The 15,655-nt window shown below is 55.0% G+C and overlaps 1 protein-coding gene across 5 annotated transcripts in view; it reads right to left on the reverse strand.

Annotated features, from left to right (window-relative positions):
- LRRC20 (leucine rich repeat containing 20) overlaps window positions 1-12,277 on the reverse strand; it is a 78,490-nt gene extending 66,213 nt beyond the window's left edge. Inside the window, exons 1-2 of one of the 5 annotated variants that reach the window (XM_008538224.2) lie at window positions 11,981-12,277; window positions 6,316-6,459 (exon numbers count right to left, since the gene is read on the reverse strand). In XM_008538224.2, coding sequence (XP_008536446.2) covers window positions 6,316-6,459; window positions 11,981-12,047 — 211 coding nt within the window. In that variant the 5' untranslated portion in view covers window positions 12,048-12,277. Of the gene's footprint in view, window positions 1-6,315; window positions 6,460-10,886; window positions 11,359-11,980 lie in introns of those variants that run through there. The other 4 variants (XM_070611969.1, XM_008538225.2, XM_070611987.1 and 1 more) reach the window with 4 other exon arrangements.
- Window positions 12,278-15,655: the final 3,378 nt, after the last annotated feature.

The raw sequence follows: 15,655 nt of genomic DNA on the forward strand, positions 1-15,655 counted from the left end.
ACAGAGGACAGAGGAGGAAGCCTGGCTTCTCACTGCTTACCCTTGGGCCTCGTGCTTTGTGCACTAGGCATGTGAAATACCTATTGTTTTTAAAATTAAACATATATAGTTTTAATAGTATTTCTCTGAGTGCATATGCCCTGACTAGCTTCCACTGAACAATTTTTCTCTCTCCATCCAACAGCTGCCTTCCAATATTGAGCTGCTCTCTTTCCCTCCATGGCCACTTCTGCACCTGAGGCTTGGGGTCCAGACAGGCCCCCACCGAGCCCATGCCGACCTGGGCACAGAGAGGCAAAGCCAGACCAGGGCATGGTGCGAAAGGTCTGCAGGCACCCCCAGGCCTCCCCTGGCCTGCCGGAACAGCGAGCTCAGTCCTGCCCGCCGGACGCATCCTCTGTGTCCACTTCTCCAGGTCCAGCTCAGAAGCAGGCAGAACTCCACAGGCGCCCCAGGCAGGGCTGACACCAATCACTCGCCTCTGAACCGAGAAGGGCACCCCAGGCCCAAGCGCTGCATTTCTGCCCCTCAGGCCGCCGTGCCGTGCCCACCTGGCGCCACTGAAGCCCTTGGCTCTCTGAAAGTTCGATTGATTTTCCTCGTCAAACTGGCTATTTGCCTCCAAATAATATTCTCACACACCGCCCCCCACCAGGGTCTCACTTCCACCCCTTTCTCTGCACGGGCACATCCTGCCTACAGAAGACCGCCTGATCCCCCACAGCCTGCTCTCTCCAGAATCCGGGGGCCAGAAAAACTCAAGAAAGAAAGAACAAACTCAAGAGAAGGGAGGAAAAGTTCATGACACCAGTTAGGACAGTGGCCACCTCGGGGGGGCGGGGGGGCTTCTGGAGATTCTGGTAATGTTCCATGTCTAGACCTGGATGGTAGTTACTTCAGTATTTGTTTTATAAAAATCTGCTGAACTAAGTGTATGTGGTTTTATGGACTTTCCTACGCATGCATAAATTTTCACAGCTTTTCTTCTTTTTAAGAAAAATGATTGGGTGAAGGTGACTTAGAAAAAGTCAGGAAGCCTCTTCCAAAGAAGAAATATTTAGGCTGAACTTTAACATATGAGAAGGGCCCAGCCAAATGAAGAGCAGAAAACAGCATGTGCAAAGGCCCTGAGGCTGGAAAGGGCTCAACCGTTCAAGGAACTGAAAGGTGTCCAATCTGGCTGGATGTAAGCAGCTCAAAGTGCAGTGGGAGAAGTTGGCAGATGTCAGTCATCCCCAGCTTTGTGGTACAGCTTGGGTTTTACTCTCTGTGCAAGGGGAAGCCAATGATAATTTAGCACAGAGAGAATTACAAAAGGTCAGGGCTAGAGCCCCAGACAGGAAACTGGTCCAGCAGTTGGGGTTAGGGTGAGGTCCAGAACCCCAGCTTCCTGATTTCTGGATTGGGGCCCTTCCCATAAAACAGGGCTCCCATCTTCTTCTCAGGTCACCAACCAAACTCCACTCGGCTCCAGTCCAGCCCTGGCAGAGCTGATCACCCCAGACAACAGGCTCAAAAACTTACTGGCGTGGCCTCCTAGAGCAGTGGTTCTCAGTAGGGGCAGTTTTGCCCCCAGGGGACACTTGGCAGTGCCTGGAGACAAATTTGGTCGTTACAACTTGGGAGTGAGTGGCAGGGGTAATACCAGCACGTGGTAGGTTGAGGCCAGGGATGCTGCTAAACATCCTACAACGCATGGGGCAGCCCCCAGCAAAGGATTATCCAGCCCCAAAGTGAAGAGTGCCAAGACTGAGAACACTGACAGAGGAATACAAAGGCTTCACTTCAAATAAGTACGGGGCCCTCAAGAGAGAAAAGCCCTCTGCTAAGAGGGGTGGAGGAGACAATGAAGGGCGGTTCTCGGCCTCCCAGGATGCCCCTGTCCAGAGACCACGTCTAGAGAGGGGGTTCTAGGCAAAGGCTTCTAGGCAGCCCCTCACATCACGCTGTGTGGGAAGCAGAGCTAGGGGAGCAGGGGGCCTGTGCCGTGGGTACCACTGTCCCCTCTGCTGCTGGCGAACTCTCAGCCTGCTTCCCCGTTGAGAGGCAGGGAGCCGAGGACAGCAACACTGAGGCTTCCAGACCTCGTGGTGAACAGACAGGCGGCCCCGGCCCGGCCGAGGGCGGCCCCGTGAGAGCCCGCTCCCTCCTCCATGCCCTCAGAGCTGACCCGAGCCTGGCTGACCCTCAGGCCTCCATGGGCCAGGAGCATTGCAGCAGAACACACAGCCCTCACCCCCACCGCCACCAGCCGCCTGGGCCCTGGGCCGGGAACTGCAGGCCAACAAGCTCCAACTAGGGCCAAGACCACCACCCCATCAGGCCAGAAAAACTGCTCCCACCACGGCCCCTGGCTGCTCTCCTCCTCAGGATGAGTGTGCGAGAGTATGACTGTGTGTGAGTGTGTGCACGTGTGTGTCTGTCTCCCCCTCCAGACTGAGCACTCCTGGGGCACAGGGTACACCCAGTAGGTGCTCAATGTGTTTTTGTTGACAAAAGAGCCAGGGGCAGTGTCTGTCCCGAGGGAAGATATTATTCTGTTCTGGCTGAGTACACATTACGTGCTTCCTGAATACCACACTTCCTGAGTACCCTTGCTCAAGAAAGGGCCTGCAAAATCAGATCCCTGTGGGAGGCGGCCAGGGAGGAGCTGGGCCGGGAGTGGAAGCCCTGTCAGGACCCAGGCATTCACAGCCAGCAACAGCCAGGTCAAGTCCCCGGCTCAGCTGCCTGTCACCTGGTCGGCCGGTGACAGGGCACCATCTGCTGGTGAGTGCAGGAGGCGAAAAGCACTTGGCCAAAGTGCGGGTGAGCCTGGCAGGGAGGGAAGGAGGAGAGGGGGCACATGCTTCTCTCACCAGCCTCGCTCTCCCCACTTGATTATCTCACGGCTCCCGCCTAGCTGCTCAGCTCCCCGGAGATGGGTCATATCCATGTCCATATTCATCCCCTCTCTCTCTCACACTCACACACACACATATATCCAGAGGCCTGCCCAGCCAACGCCCCTCCCTGCCCAGCCCCCCGGAACCCACCAGGAGAAGGAAGTTCCAGACTCTAAACTGTACGCTGATTTCTCAAAATTCAAGGCAGGGGGACCAGCCCGGTGACGTAGTGGTTAAGTTCGCACACTCTGCTTCAGCGGCCTGGGATTTGTAGGTTCGGATCCTGGGCACGGACTTAGCACCACTCATCAAGCCACACTGTGGTGACATCCCACATAAAATAGAGGAAGATTGGCACAGATGTTAGCTCAGCAACAATCTTCCTCAAGCAAAAAGAGGAAGACAGGCAACAGATGTCAACTCAGGGCAACTTCCTCGCCGGAAAAAAAATATATATATAAAACCTTAAAAATGAAAACAATGGATGGCTTCAACAGCAGATTAAATACAAATGAAGAAGTAAACAGTGAAATGGAAGGCAGATCTGAGGAAATTTCTCAGAATGTAGCAGAGAGATGAAGAGAAAGAAAATACACAAAAGCAATAGAGGCCCAGCATGGAGGGCCTGAGGGCGATTCCAGGAAAAGAGACTGGAGGGATGGGGGACAGCAACACACCAAGAGCTAAAGGTATCGAATTTTCTTCAAGAGAACACGGTCAGGAAGTACAAAAGACTATAGAAAAGATGAAAAGAGACATGAAACCTCCGTGCCCAGCAGGGCCGCCTGACGCGCAGCAGGCCCCAGACAGACACTGGCTCCTTCCCTCCCCAGCTCTGGTTGGTCCTTCCTGCTTCTCGAACTCTTTGCCTCAGTGCCTCTGTCCCAGCCAGCCACGCCCTCCCGTCCCACACTCTCCCAGGCCTTTCCAAATCCTGCTCCTCGGAGATAACGACCAGTGTTTAAAGTCAGCCCCAAAGGCCTAGAGCCTCATCCCTGGGGAGGACTGGGGAGCAGAGCTGTCCGGCCTGATGGTCCACTGGCTGGACATGCCGTCGTCCGAGGCCAGGGAGGGAAGACAGAGGGCCCTCAGGGGTACGAGGACCCAGGGAAGCCCAGGTGGGCATGAAGCCTTTAAAAGGGAAAGAAGTAACGTGGGGAGAAAAGGTGTGGTTGGAGAGGAGGGCTTGGTTCAGGGGACAGGAGCTCAGTACAGTGCAGAGTTCTCGACTCAGCAAGCTCATTCGAAAACTCTAAGGGATGAAGCTGAGGAGGGGTGTGGGGCTGGAGGAAGGCGGCTTCAACTCAAGCTGAGGGGCAGACTGGGGCCCGGCGGAAAGAAGCCCACTCCCTGGGGGTGAAGAGGCCCGGAGTGGGGCGACTAGGGCTGGGAGCCAAAACTCAGGTGGCAGGAGGGGCAAGCTGGCTCTGGAGAACCCAGGAGCGCCTGGGGGCACCAGTGATGCTGCCCCACCTGTGCGAGGCGAGAGCAGCCTGGAACCCAGCTCTTCCAGCCCAGCTCTCCAGGGATCTCCCACTCTGCAGCGAGACACCTGCCCGTGTGGAGCAGCCGTCCCTCTGGGCCTGTGCACAGGGAGGCAGCGAGGGGAAGCCAGCCGAAGGGGAGAGGCAGGGCAGCTGGTTCCACACCCAGGACAGGGGCTTGAGAAGGAGCTCCCCCAGTCAGGTGGCTGCTGACGCCTGGAGGAGGTGTGTTTGTGACACGGGGTGGGAGGGACTTAGGCACCTCCAGCCCTTGGGGATGAGGAAACTTTAAAAATAATAGGTGCCATTTATTGAGCCACCTACATGCCAAGCACCTGACAGACACTACAATTACTCCCAACCCCCCGATGAGGTAGGCACAGTCACCACCCCATTTTACAGATGAAGAAACCGAGGCTCAGAGAGGTTAAGCGACCTGCTGAGGTCGCAGGCTAGCAGGGGGCAGAGTGGGGATTCAAATCCAGGCCGTGTAAGTGGTGGAGAGCCTTGAACACTGTGGTAAGTACAACCGTGCGAGTGACCCAGCTTGATGCCAGAACTGAGGGCCTCAGCCATCCGCTCACCAGCTGAAGACTCCCCACACCGCCCCCCCCAAGACCTCTCTCCAAAACCAACGCCAGCCTTTAAGTATGTTTGCTCACAGAGGAGATGCTTCTCTCACTTCAACTCAGTCCAACAAACACCGCTCTGTGCCTACAAAGTGCCTGACACTGCCCCGGCTCTTGGGGGTCGGGGGACAAGAGACAAAAGACAGACTCCTGCCCTCTAGGGATACTCAGTGGGTGCTACAGAGGAGGAAGCAAGCAAGGGGTACACGGGGTAGAGCTGAGGGCTCCCTGGAAGAGGTGGTGGCCAAGCTCAGCTTGAAGGCTGAGTGTCCCTCCGCTGTCTGGGCCACCACCCCCTCCCAGGAGCCTCAGACACACCTGACAAAGGCTGCTCACAGAAAGCCTCTCCCTTTCCAGTCTCTGGGTCTTTGCTCAGGCAGTAACCTCCAGGGAAATGCTCCATTGTGAGACTGACAGACAGACATAGACACACACAGGCACACACATCTCTACCTGCCCACGGAATGCCTCTCCATGCGCCAAAGGCCCACCTCGAATCCCATACCGTCCACCTGCATGATCACCCCCACGGCAGGACAGCGCTCCCCTCCTCTGGCTTCCCCCAGCACGCCTGTGGCTCTCCGGCGGCCCTCATACTCCAGTGGGTGAGACGCGCCCACTGCAGCCCCTGCTGACCCACGCACACGGCGGAGAGTCAGGAATATCTGTTGAATTCAACTAAATGGGATGCCTTGCTTAAAAGCTTGGAGTCTTGGGGTAACTGTACAGACTAAAATGCTATGACCAATTCAAAGCGAAAAATACGTAAGACACAATTCAAGTCAAACAGTGGAGTGAAAAGGGGCCTCCCGCTGGGTGACCGGAGAAAAGCCCACTTTGCCTTCGACCCTCCATCTCCTCCTGATCTGAAGACCGGGGCTCGTCATGCCTGGCGGGTACCATCCACCACAGGGAGGCTGTGCAGAGTCAGTAAGGCAACAGGCAGGAGCCACCTGCACAGGGCCTGGTACCTGGGGCTCCGTGGCAGTGCCAGCTTCCGTCACCTGGCCCAAGGGCACACACACTTGGAGTCCTCGGCAGTCCAGGGCAGGTAGACAGGCCCCCGGCAGCCGGAACCCCTCACTCAGTGGTGTTCAAACCTCTGTGACCACAACCCACAGTCAGAAATATGCCTTACACTGGGACCCAGCACACACAAGCTAAACACGGCTGCGAGAGATGCCGGGAAACACTTCTCGTGGTGAGTGGCCACACCAATACTGCCTCTTTCACCTCTTCTCTCTATTTCGTTTCTAAACTGATTCCACAAACCACACAAGGGCACCCTGTGGTTGGAAAGGCCGCACCCACGCTCACCCAGGGTGTCCGAGCCGCTCTCCACTGTCTCGTTGACCTTCCTCGCAACTCTGGCCACGGCCTCACCCATCTTCTTCAGCATGCAGACGAGGTGTCTTGCTGCCAGCCACCAGGCCGGTCTGCTGCTCACAAGGGGATCTGCACCTGGGGAAGACACAGGGCCGTGAAGCACCCGCCCACCAGCCAGGAACCCACCCATGAATCCACCCTCCCACGGGACCCAGGCTGCAGGAAGCCTGCGGGGGCGGTGGGGGGAGGCCCAGACCACTCACCTCCTCCCTCGGGACCCAGAGCCCAGGCCACATCCAGTTTGACCTTCAGAGTGGCCCATCTGCCCATCAGAGGGTGGGGACAGCCCAGCCCTACCGGTTTCCCAGGAAGATCGACACGTGTGACCTCATCAGACCCGGGGCCAGGGCCTGAACTAGTGGTCAGGCGCGTGTGAGGACTCAGGTGTGCGCTGGCCTGTGAATCACTTAACAGGCGGAGCAGCGGGGAGGAGGCAGGGCTCAGTCAACTGCAGGGGAGAGACACTTGTCCCTCCACAGCCTCGGAGCTGATGCCCTGTCCACAACCCCCAGGATGGCTCCTCCAGCTCCCCTTCGCCCACCTGCCTCTGCCAGGCTCCTCCTGTGTGCTGCGAAGTGGGGACACAAAGACACATGCAGCACAGCCCTGCCTGGTCAGAGCTCAGTCTGGCGGGTGGGGGGGGGGTCTCTAAGAATTCCCTTCCCACATCTCAAAATGGAGCGCAGGGCACAGTTTTAGCCTGCAGACCTGACTGTCAGCCTGATACCGAGTGTATGTGCAAGACTCCGAGGGAAAGGGAGGCTGGGTAGGAACATGAGAGATGGGGAAGTTGGATCCCCGGGGGAGAAGAGGCTTAAAGAAGGGTGAGGAACACAACCAAAATTATTAGGTGTTAAAGACACAGGGGACACACCAACTCCCTGTTTATTACGGAGAAGGAAATGGAGGCATAGAGAGGGACTAAATGACCTGGCCAAGGTCTAAGTGAGTAAGTGGCAATAATCCAGCCAGCCCAGCTGCACGCCCAGTGCTCTCTTCTTTACAGAAGTCACCCACACCACCGGCAGCAGCACCCCACAGAGAGGACGAACTGGAGGCCAAGGTCAGCACCCTTCTTTGCCCCCGGATCCCAATCCCTGCATCACAGGCAGCTCAGGGAGCTCTCATGAACTCCCTGTCGGGTCAAAGGCAGAAGAATGTGAAGGGCAGAGGGAAAGGGGATGGGGGCAGTGCTCAGAGCTGCTAACAGATACCAAGAGAAAGCCCGCACGTGCTCAAGTGGACAGGCAGGGTAGGCAAGGGGCAGCTGGAGAAGCACACCCACCTGCCTAGGGGAGAGTTAGTGGTGAGCCCAGTATGCGTGTGCTTCCGCCCAAGGAGGCTGACACGGAAAGTTTGAGACCACGGTGCAGTGGGAAAAGATTGTTTTTTGAAAACAGGCCTAAAGCCTAACTCTGCTATTTATTAGCTGAGAAGCTGTGGGAAAGATTCTTAACTACTCTGAGCTCTAGCCCAAGGCCCAGGATGTAGGTACTCAATAAATCTTAGCTGAAAGGATAAAGCAGTACACATGCAGACATGACACTAGCATCTAATCCCAGTTTCATATCCACGTGACTTTGAACAAACAACTCAGTGGAACTCATCTTTGAGGAATGAATAGAACTTCCATCTCTCCACCTCCAGGAAGTCTTCCCTGATTGCCCCAGCCCTCAGTGTTCTCTCCTTACTCTGAATTTCAGTGGCCCTTAAAGCCTTAGCACAAGCCACTTGGGTTTTTTATGAGCTTTTTTTAATACGCACACTTGTCTCCCCAGTTGGCCTGCGGGCAGCTTAGGGCAGGGAGCAGATGTATACTGTGCTTTCCCCCTGCACTTCACACCACACACCAAAAACAGAGGCTCAGTTAGTATCCTTTAAGGGTGGTGATGATGATCAACAGCCATCATTTGGGTTTCAAATCTAAATACAGGTCAACTCACTCTTACAACAAATCTAAGACACTGTCTAAATGAAAAAGGTCATACATTCAAACACATAACAGTGCCAGGTGGGCAAGTTGCATAAGGTGGCCCAGGGTAGGAGAGGAGGGAATAGCAAGAAGTCTGGCAAACTGGACCCAACACCGTCACCATGCTCCCTTTAAGACCATTCCCCTAAGCTGAGTCAGAGCAATGTTGCTGCAATCTTGATTTACTCCAACCCCCTCACAAATGGGAATATTGAGGACCCAAGAAGGGAGGAAAATCAGCTGGATGGAAACAAAACCCTAGGTCTCGTAGCTCTCAGCCCAGGATTCTTCCCACCATACCACGCTCCCTTCCTTCCCCATCCCCAGTATTCATCATCAATAATCACAGAGCTGTATTGAGCAGCAGCTAGAAATAGAGGAATTAGCTTTGACCTGTGATTCTGATGAGGAAGAACTTTCTAAACATCACTGAGGCAACCCTGGCCTCACAGCAGCGGGGAAAGGAAAGGTAAATCTCCAAGCTGCCCAGGGTCTGTGCTAACCCTGGTGGGGTCTAGGCTGATTACTCTCAATCAGGCACTATGCCTACAATTCTACTAGCTGCCACCAGGTGGGGGTGGTGGCGCCTTAGGCCATAGAGCCCAGGACCAAAAGTAGTCAGATTGAAAACCGCAGCCCTGGTGCAAGCTCAGACACCCCACGGTATGGGTCAGAGGATGGACATCGAAGCAGGAATAGGGGCAACCTGTAAAGTCTGAGCATCAGAGAAATTCACTAGGAGGAAGGGCCCCTTACATTCCAGAGAATGCTCTGGGTGTAGCATAGATGTGCCCTCGACCCGACCACCCTCACTAAATGGTCAGGAAAACACCCTCCCTGCACCCAAAACCTCCCCTCCCCCCAGTGGGAGATTCCTTCATAGAGTCCAGCTCACAGTTCCTCTCCCAGGTCAGGTGACAAAGCCTGTCATGCTCTGGCACAGTCAGGGCTGTGAGGTGACAGGGTGGCAGGGCCACGAGTGTTATAAGACCTGAGATGGGGTAAAAGGGGCCCAGAACTGAGGGAAGAATAAACTTGGGATAGTGGGAATCTGGAGTGGGTCCCTGAAACGGTTCCTACAAGGTTGTCCAACTTCACTGACTGCTCCTTTCAGCCCCAACCCAACACTGGGCCTCTCTGACAAAAATACAGCAAGCACTTACTGAGCATGTAACAGGAGCCTGGAGAGAGGCGTGGGGGATGGGGGGGAGAGAGTTACAGACCCACTTCTGACTGAGGGCAAAGCCCCCTAGGCAGGGCCACCCCTAGGATGTGAGGGGCCCCTGTCTATATAAACAATTTGAGTCAACCAAAATCAGCCCATCAGCACCTTGGTGGCCGCCCAGTCTCATGCCGTCCCACAAAAGAAATATCACGCCGGCCAGTGGGAGCCATCAGCGTGCACGGCAGCCCTCCTGGAGCCGGAACCCAACCAGAGGACACCAAGACACCCCCATGGGCTCAAGTTCTGGGCTCCTTGAGGCGTCTGGTCAACCCCAAAGGCAGGGGTGGTGGTGGCAGAAAGTCAGAGTGTGTCCCAAAGGGGAGAAACAAGAACCAGCCCACACGGGTCTGGTCTGGGCTTGGGGCATCCCAATCCGATGGCTCTACTGGCCCCTGCTTGTCCCAAGCACTGGAGGGCAGCCTTAGAAAATTTCAAGGAAAGCGCTCCAAATCCTGGAGACCCTTTTGCACAGGATCCAAACTCATACTCACACTGCTGCTGTCCCAGCAACACAGCCCTCTCCACACATCCCAACTGCCCTTCCTCAGAGTGTGCGTCAAAGTCCCGGGGAAGGTTTGAATCCAACACATCCCCTGGGCACCTTCTACACAGCCCGCACCGAGGGAGACAAGGCCTGGGGCAGAACGAGCTTCCCGTCTGGTAAGAGAGACTCGGGATAAGAGGCAGAATGAGCCAGACGCTGGCCTTGACACCAGGCCCAAGGAGCACGTGTGCCCTCTGCCATGAAGGCACACAGCATGGCTGAGAGGAGGGAACAGAGACAGGGGCTGAGCAGAGGTCCCCAAAAGGAGAGAAAGGAGGAGACAGGCAGCCAGGCTGTACGGGGCCAGGGGCCTGGAGGCCCTCCTCTAAGGCTGTCCTCTTTCTTCGCAGGGGACCGTGGAAAGCTTTGTGAAGGGAGCTGCCCAAACCAACCAGAGTTTTGGAAAGTCATCAGTATTGTGAGCAGCCCCATCTGTACAATGGAAACATCGCCTGCCTCACTGGGTTGTTCTGAGATGCAAATGATATATAACTTTTGAGAAAAGCCTTTGCAAACTGTTAAGCACTTCTCACACTAAGACATTACCAACAGGTGAGTAAACAGGTATAGACAGTAAGTTAGGATATAATGAATTGAACGCCAGAAAAAAAAGTCCTGCTTTGCGACAGCTGGCAACACTGCCCTCCTGCATCTCTAACTTGGTTTCCCCTAGATTGAAGGCTGGGGGAGGGGTGCTTTTTGCTTAAACCCTGACAGCAGCCCCCTGCCACGGCTCCCGCCCTCACCAGCGAGAACTCTACCTTATCTGGAGCCCGGAGATCTGTGCAAAGGAGCTGCTCCGACACCCCGTCCGCACCAGCTGCTCCTATATTTAGTTACTCGTGTGGTCACTTGGGAACTTTAGAGCCTGGCAGCCGCCCCGAAAGGGCAACTCGAGCCTCCTGAGCCATGTGCGCAAGCTCCCCCCACCGCCGGCTCCAACCGGCCCTCTGGACCACGCCAAACGGGGGAGCCGACGGGTAGGTGAAAGGCCGCCGGCTGGACTGGACCCAAGTAGCCCCGAAGGCCAACTCCAAGCCAGAACAAAGTTGACCCACTTTTCCACCCAAGGGAAAAAAGCCCTCTGGGGCGTCAGTGGGAAAGGCCGGCGCCTTGTTTTTGAGCCATGGGGCTCGCAGCGTCCTGCGCGTGCTTGCCTTTGGGCATCTAACCATCCTTGGGCTGGGCCTCCCAGCTCTGATCGCAGAGGCCAGGCCAGGGTCTCCGCGCCTCGCGCAAGGAGCCCGCCTCATCCGTCTACCCCACCCCCCGGCGCCCGCAGCCAATGGCTCCTCGTCGCCGGCCCTCCGCTCTCGGGGCAGGCGGGGACTGGGGAGAGAATAAAGTAGGCAGAGGAGAGAACGCCGGTGATCGCGGAGGGCCGGGGACTCCCGCGCTCCCAGGAGGCCGAGAGGCACACCCTGGGGTACGCGTCTGCAGCTTCCCAGAGCGGAAGCGAACCCCGAAAGTGTCGCTTCAGGAACAAAATATACAACGGCTTCTCCCAGCAGGGGCGCCTCCCGCGGGGAATGGAGGCCCGCTCAGGACCGCTTCCCCGAGCTCCCTATTCCCTGGCACTGCTGTGCCCACTCTCCTGAGCCAGCCAGGGTCCAGCCGCAGTCTGCAAGCCAGAGCCGGCGCGGCGCCGGGCCCCTTTGGCGCCGCAGAAGCCGCAGCTGGTGCACCACTGCTCTTTCCACCGGGTGACCTGGGGGAGGGGAGGGGACGCTGCAGAAACGGGGACAGTTCTCTCCCTCTCTCCCCCAGCCCCTCCAGCGCTTAGCCTGAGACTACGTTTACTGTGCAGGGCACGAAGCATGGGGCCCCGATCCGGGCCGCTTTCTGCTCCACTTACGGCGACAATGCCTCCTAGCGCCCTGCGCAGCGCAGTCACGCTCCCTCGGCCGCTGGCGGCGCCCCATGCAGGAGCGGCGCGTAGAAGCGGGCAGGTAGGGCGCGCGGGGCTGCGGGCTCTGCGCGCGCCGCCGCTCGGCAAATCGCCGCGCCGGGATGAGAGCCGGGGCGGGAGCCGGCAGCGGGCCCGGGCCGCGCGCAACCAATCAGCGCGCCGGTCCTCGCACCGCGCCCGGGAGGGGCGCGCGCGGAAAGGCGGCCTGCGCGCTCTCGTCCGCAGGGTGGATCCGCTTTGTGTGCGGCTTCTGGAGGGAAAACGCTTGGGAGGGCAGGGGTGTGGCCGGGAACGTGCGACAGATCCCAGGACCAATAGGACTGAGGCTCCAGATTTGTTTTTCTGAAAGAAATAGAGTTGAATTAGCCCGGTCAGGGGTACTTTGAAAAACATGAAGATGGGGAATAGGCAACTTGTCATGTGGTGTTTTCGGGTGCCATTCGGGTTTTGAGAGACAATCATTCTGGCTACACTAAGTTACTTCACCTCTCTAAATCTCAATGTTCTCCTCTATAAAATAGGAACTAAAATATATAAATATCTACTTCACAGGGTCATTGTGAGGATTAACACATGAAATATTTCTTGCGGTGCCCAGCAGTATAGCTCAGGGAAAGGCAGCTGCGTCACAGGCCTTCATTTATGGAGGACTCACGAGGTACCCTTTACTAGGCACTCTAGGGAGGACAAAACAGACGAAGCTGCGAACCATCCAGTGATGATCAATGAGTCAAATCCTCCAAAAAACAGAAGCATGGATTGAGTATGGGAGTCCTGAAGAAAGAACGTTTCATTCCACCTCTGGGGATGGGAGCAGTCACATAAGGAACCCACACTGCTGGATGTTATGGTTTGAATTTTGTCCCCCCTAAAAAAGACACATTGAAGTCTTAACCCCCAGAGCCTCAGAATGTGAGTTTATTTGGAAATAGGGCCATCGCAGATGTAATTAGTTATGATAAAGTCATACTGGAGTAGGGTGTGGCTGGTGTTCTTAGAAGAGGAGACGGATAGACACACGGGGAGATGCCATGTGAGGTGGAGGCAGAGATCAGGGTGACGCATCTACAAGCCAAGGAGCCTCAAGGATTGTGGGCAAGGACCAGAAGCTAGGAAGAGGCAAGGAACCCATGCTCCCTCAGAGCCTCTGAAAAGGAGGCAACCCTGCCAACACCTTGATTTCGGACTTCTACCCTCCAGAACTAGGAGAGAATGAACTTCTCGTGTGTTAAGCCACCCAGTTTGTGGCAATTTTTTACAGCAGCCCTAGGAAACTAACACAATGGGTGGGCAGGAATAAAGGGAAGGCAATGAGAAACCGCTCAAAGTAAGTCTTTCAAAACGGAAGGCCTAGTGTATGCAAGGCCCTGTGTCTTGGGACATGCCAAGATGAATCAGACACAGACCCTGCCCTCAAGGGGTTGCCACGCATGTGGATGCCTGATCAGCCATGTTTTCTAACTCCTTGTGCCTTCCCAGGAAGACTGTGGAGTCCTCTCCTCAACCTCACCATCACCCCATCCCCACCACATATGTAGCAGGTACCAGATCTAAATAACAAATGGATCGAGTCCCTTCTGCTGAAGCTAAGACCCTTATAACTCTGGACAAAGCAGACTGTTTTGCTGTTTCGTTTAAAACCAGTCTTATGCTTCTGGCCAACTTCCACACGTGGGTGTCTTCTCTCCTCTGCTAGGCCATACGCAGACCTGGGATAGCCAGTACAGTGCTTCTATGCATTAATAAGGGCTCAGTAAATACCACTGACTGATGGCCTCAACCTGGGATCTCCCACATTCATGCCTTTCCTCACTCGGTTCCCTCTCCCAGGAACGTCACCCTGCACCCTTCAACTCCACAAGGACAAGACGCCTCCTCGGCTCAAATGCCGCCTCCTCTCTTCTTTATGGGTTTGTTCTCCAGAGCACTTCCTACTTCATGTTCATTATTGTGCCATCTCTGCACAAGTCTTTTCTCCCAAGACTCTGCTTGATTTCTAATAGACCAGAGCTTGGCACATGATGAGTACTTAGATACATTTTGCTGCACAATAAAACACTCCAAAGCTTGAAAGTGGCTTATAGCAACAACTATGTATTTAGTTCATGATTTGGGGGTCAGCATTTTAAGTTGGGCTCAGCTGGGCAGTTGTTCTGGTCTCAGCTGGACAGCCCCAAGCATCTGTGGCTAGGGAGCCAGAGGCCTCTGCTTCTGGGAGGTGGCTAGCTGTCAGCCGAGGTAACTGGGCCACATGTCCCTCATCCACCAGCAGGCTAGCCGGGGCTGGTTCACATGGAGCTGCAGGGCTCCAAGAGCGAAAATGGAATCATGCAAGGTCTCTCGAGGTCCAGGCTCAAAACTGGCACTGCGTCACTTCCATAGTTGTATTGACTAAACCAAGTCACAAGCCCAACCCAGATTCAATGGTGGGGAAATAGACTCCATCTCCTGATGGCAGGAGCAGCAAAGTCACATTGCAAGGAACATGGATATAGAGATGGACAGAGAATCAAGGCTAGTTTTGCAATCTATTGCAATGCTCAATAAATATTCCCACAATACCTAGCACATAGTGGGTGCTCAGTTAATATTTATCAACAGTGCTAAGATTTTCAATCAGAGTATTTACAGACTTCAGTCAACACAGTCAACTGGCAAAATTTTATACCTTACTCATAAGATATCTGTTGCCACCTTCAGTTTCAGACTAGCAAATGAGGAGATCAGGAAGATAGGGCTGTGCAAGGGGAAGCCCCACTGAGGCTTCTCAATGAAGAAGATCAGCTGGCCCCAAACAGGCTCCTCTGAAGAGCAGCATCTCTGGGGGCCTGGGCCTCTTAGGGACCTGGTCCAAGCCGAGTCACCTGAGTTGGAAGCCATACAGCCTTCACCTGTGAATAGAGAGATGTTTTCCAGGGCTTGAACACAGCCTCTGAGGATGCTTGAAAGCCTGCAAGCTGCCTTCCAGATAGGAACCTCCTGTGTGGTGGCAAAATTATCTGGCTGTTTCCTGGAGGGTCTACCCCTCCCTGAGCAGGATGTATTCTCAGGGCACTTCTGGAAGGGATACTGTCCTGTGGACAGAGCCAGCAGCTCAGCTCTTATGACTGACGGCCCTGATGGAGACCACCTTCCATCAAAGAATTACTAGAATCTCTCAAGGCCTGTTGTGGGTTGAATTGCGTCCCACCAAAAAGACATGTTGGAGCCCTAACTGCCCACCCCTAGTACCTCAGACTGTGACCTCATTTCACAATAGGGTCTTTATAGAGGTAATCAAATTAAAATGAGGTCAGTAGGGTAGACCCTAATCAAACATGACTGGTGTCCTCTAAAAAGGGGAAATTCAGACACAGATGGACACGCATAAAGGGAAGACAATGTGAGGAGACACAGGGAGAAGAGGGCCATCTACTGGCCAAGGATTGGAGTCTGGAACAGATCCTTCCCTCACAGCCCCCAGGAGGAAGCGGCCCTGCCGACACCTTGATTTTGGACTTCTAGTCTCCAGAACTGTGAGACAATACATTTCTGTTGCTAAGCCACCCAGTTTGTGGCACTTTGTTACAGCAACCCTAGAAAATTAATCGAATGCCTCAAATCTCTCCTTTTCCATTCTGT

Source organism: Equus przewalskii, chromosome 1 (genome assembly GCF_037783145.1).
Source record: "Equus przewalskii isolate Varuska chromosome 1, EquPr2, whole genome shotgun sequence".
Lineage (NCBI taxonomy): Eukaryota > Metazoa > Chordata > Mammalia > Perissodactyla > Equidae > Equus > Equus przewalskii.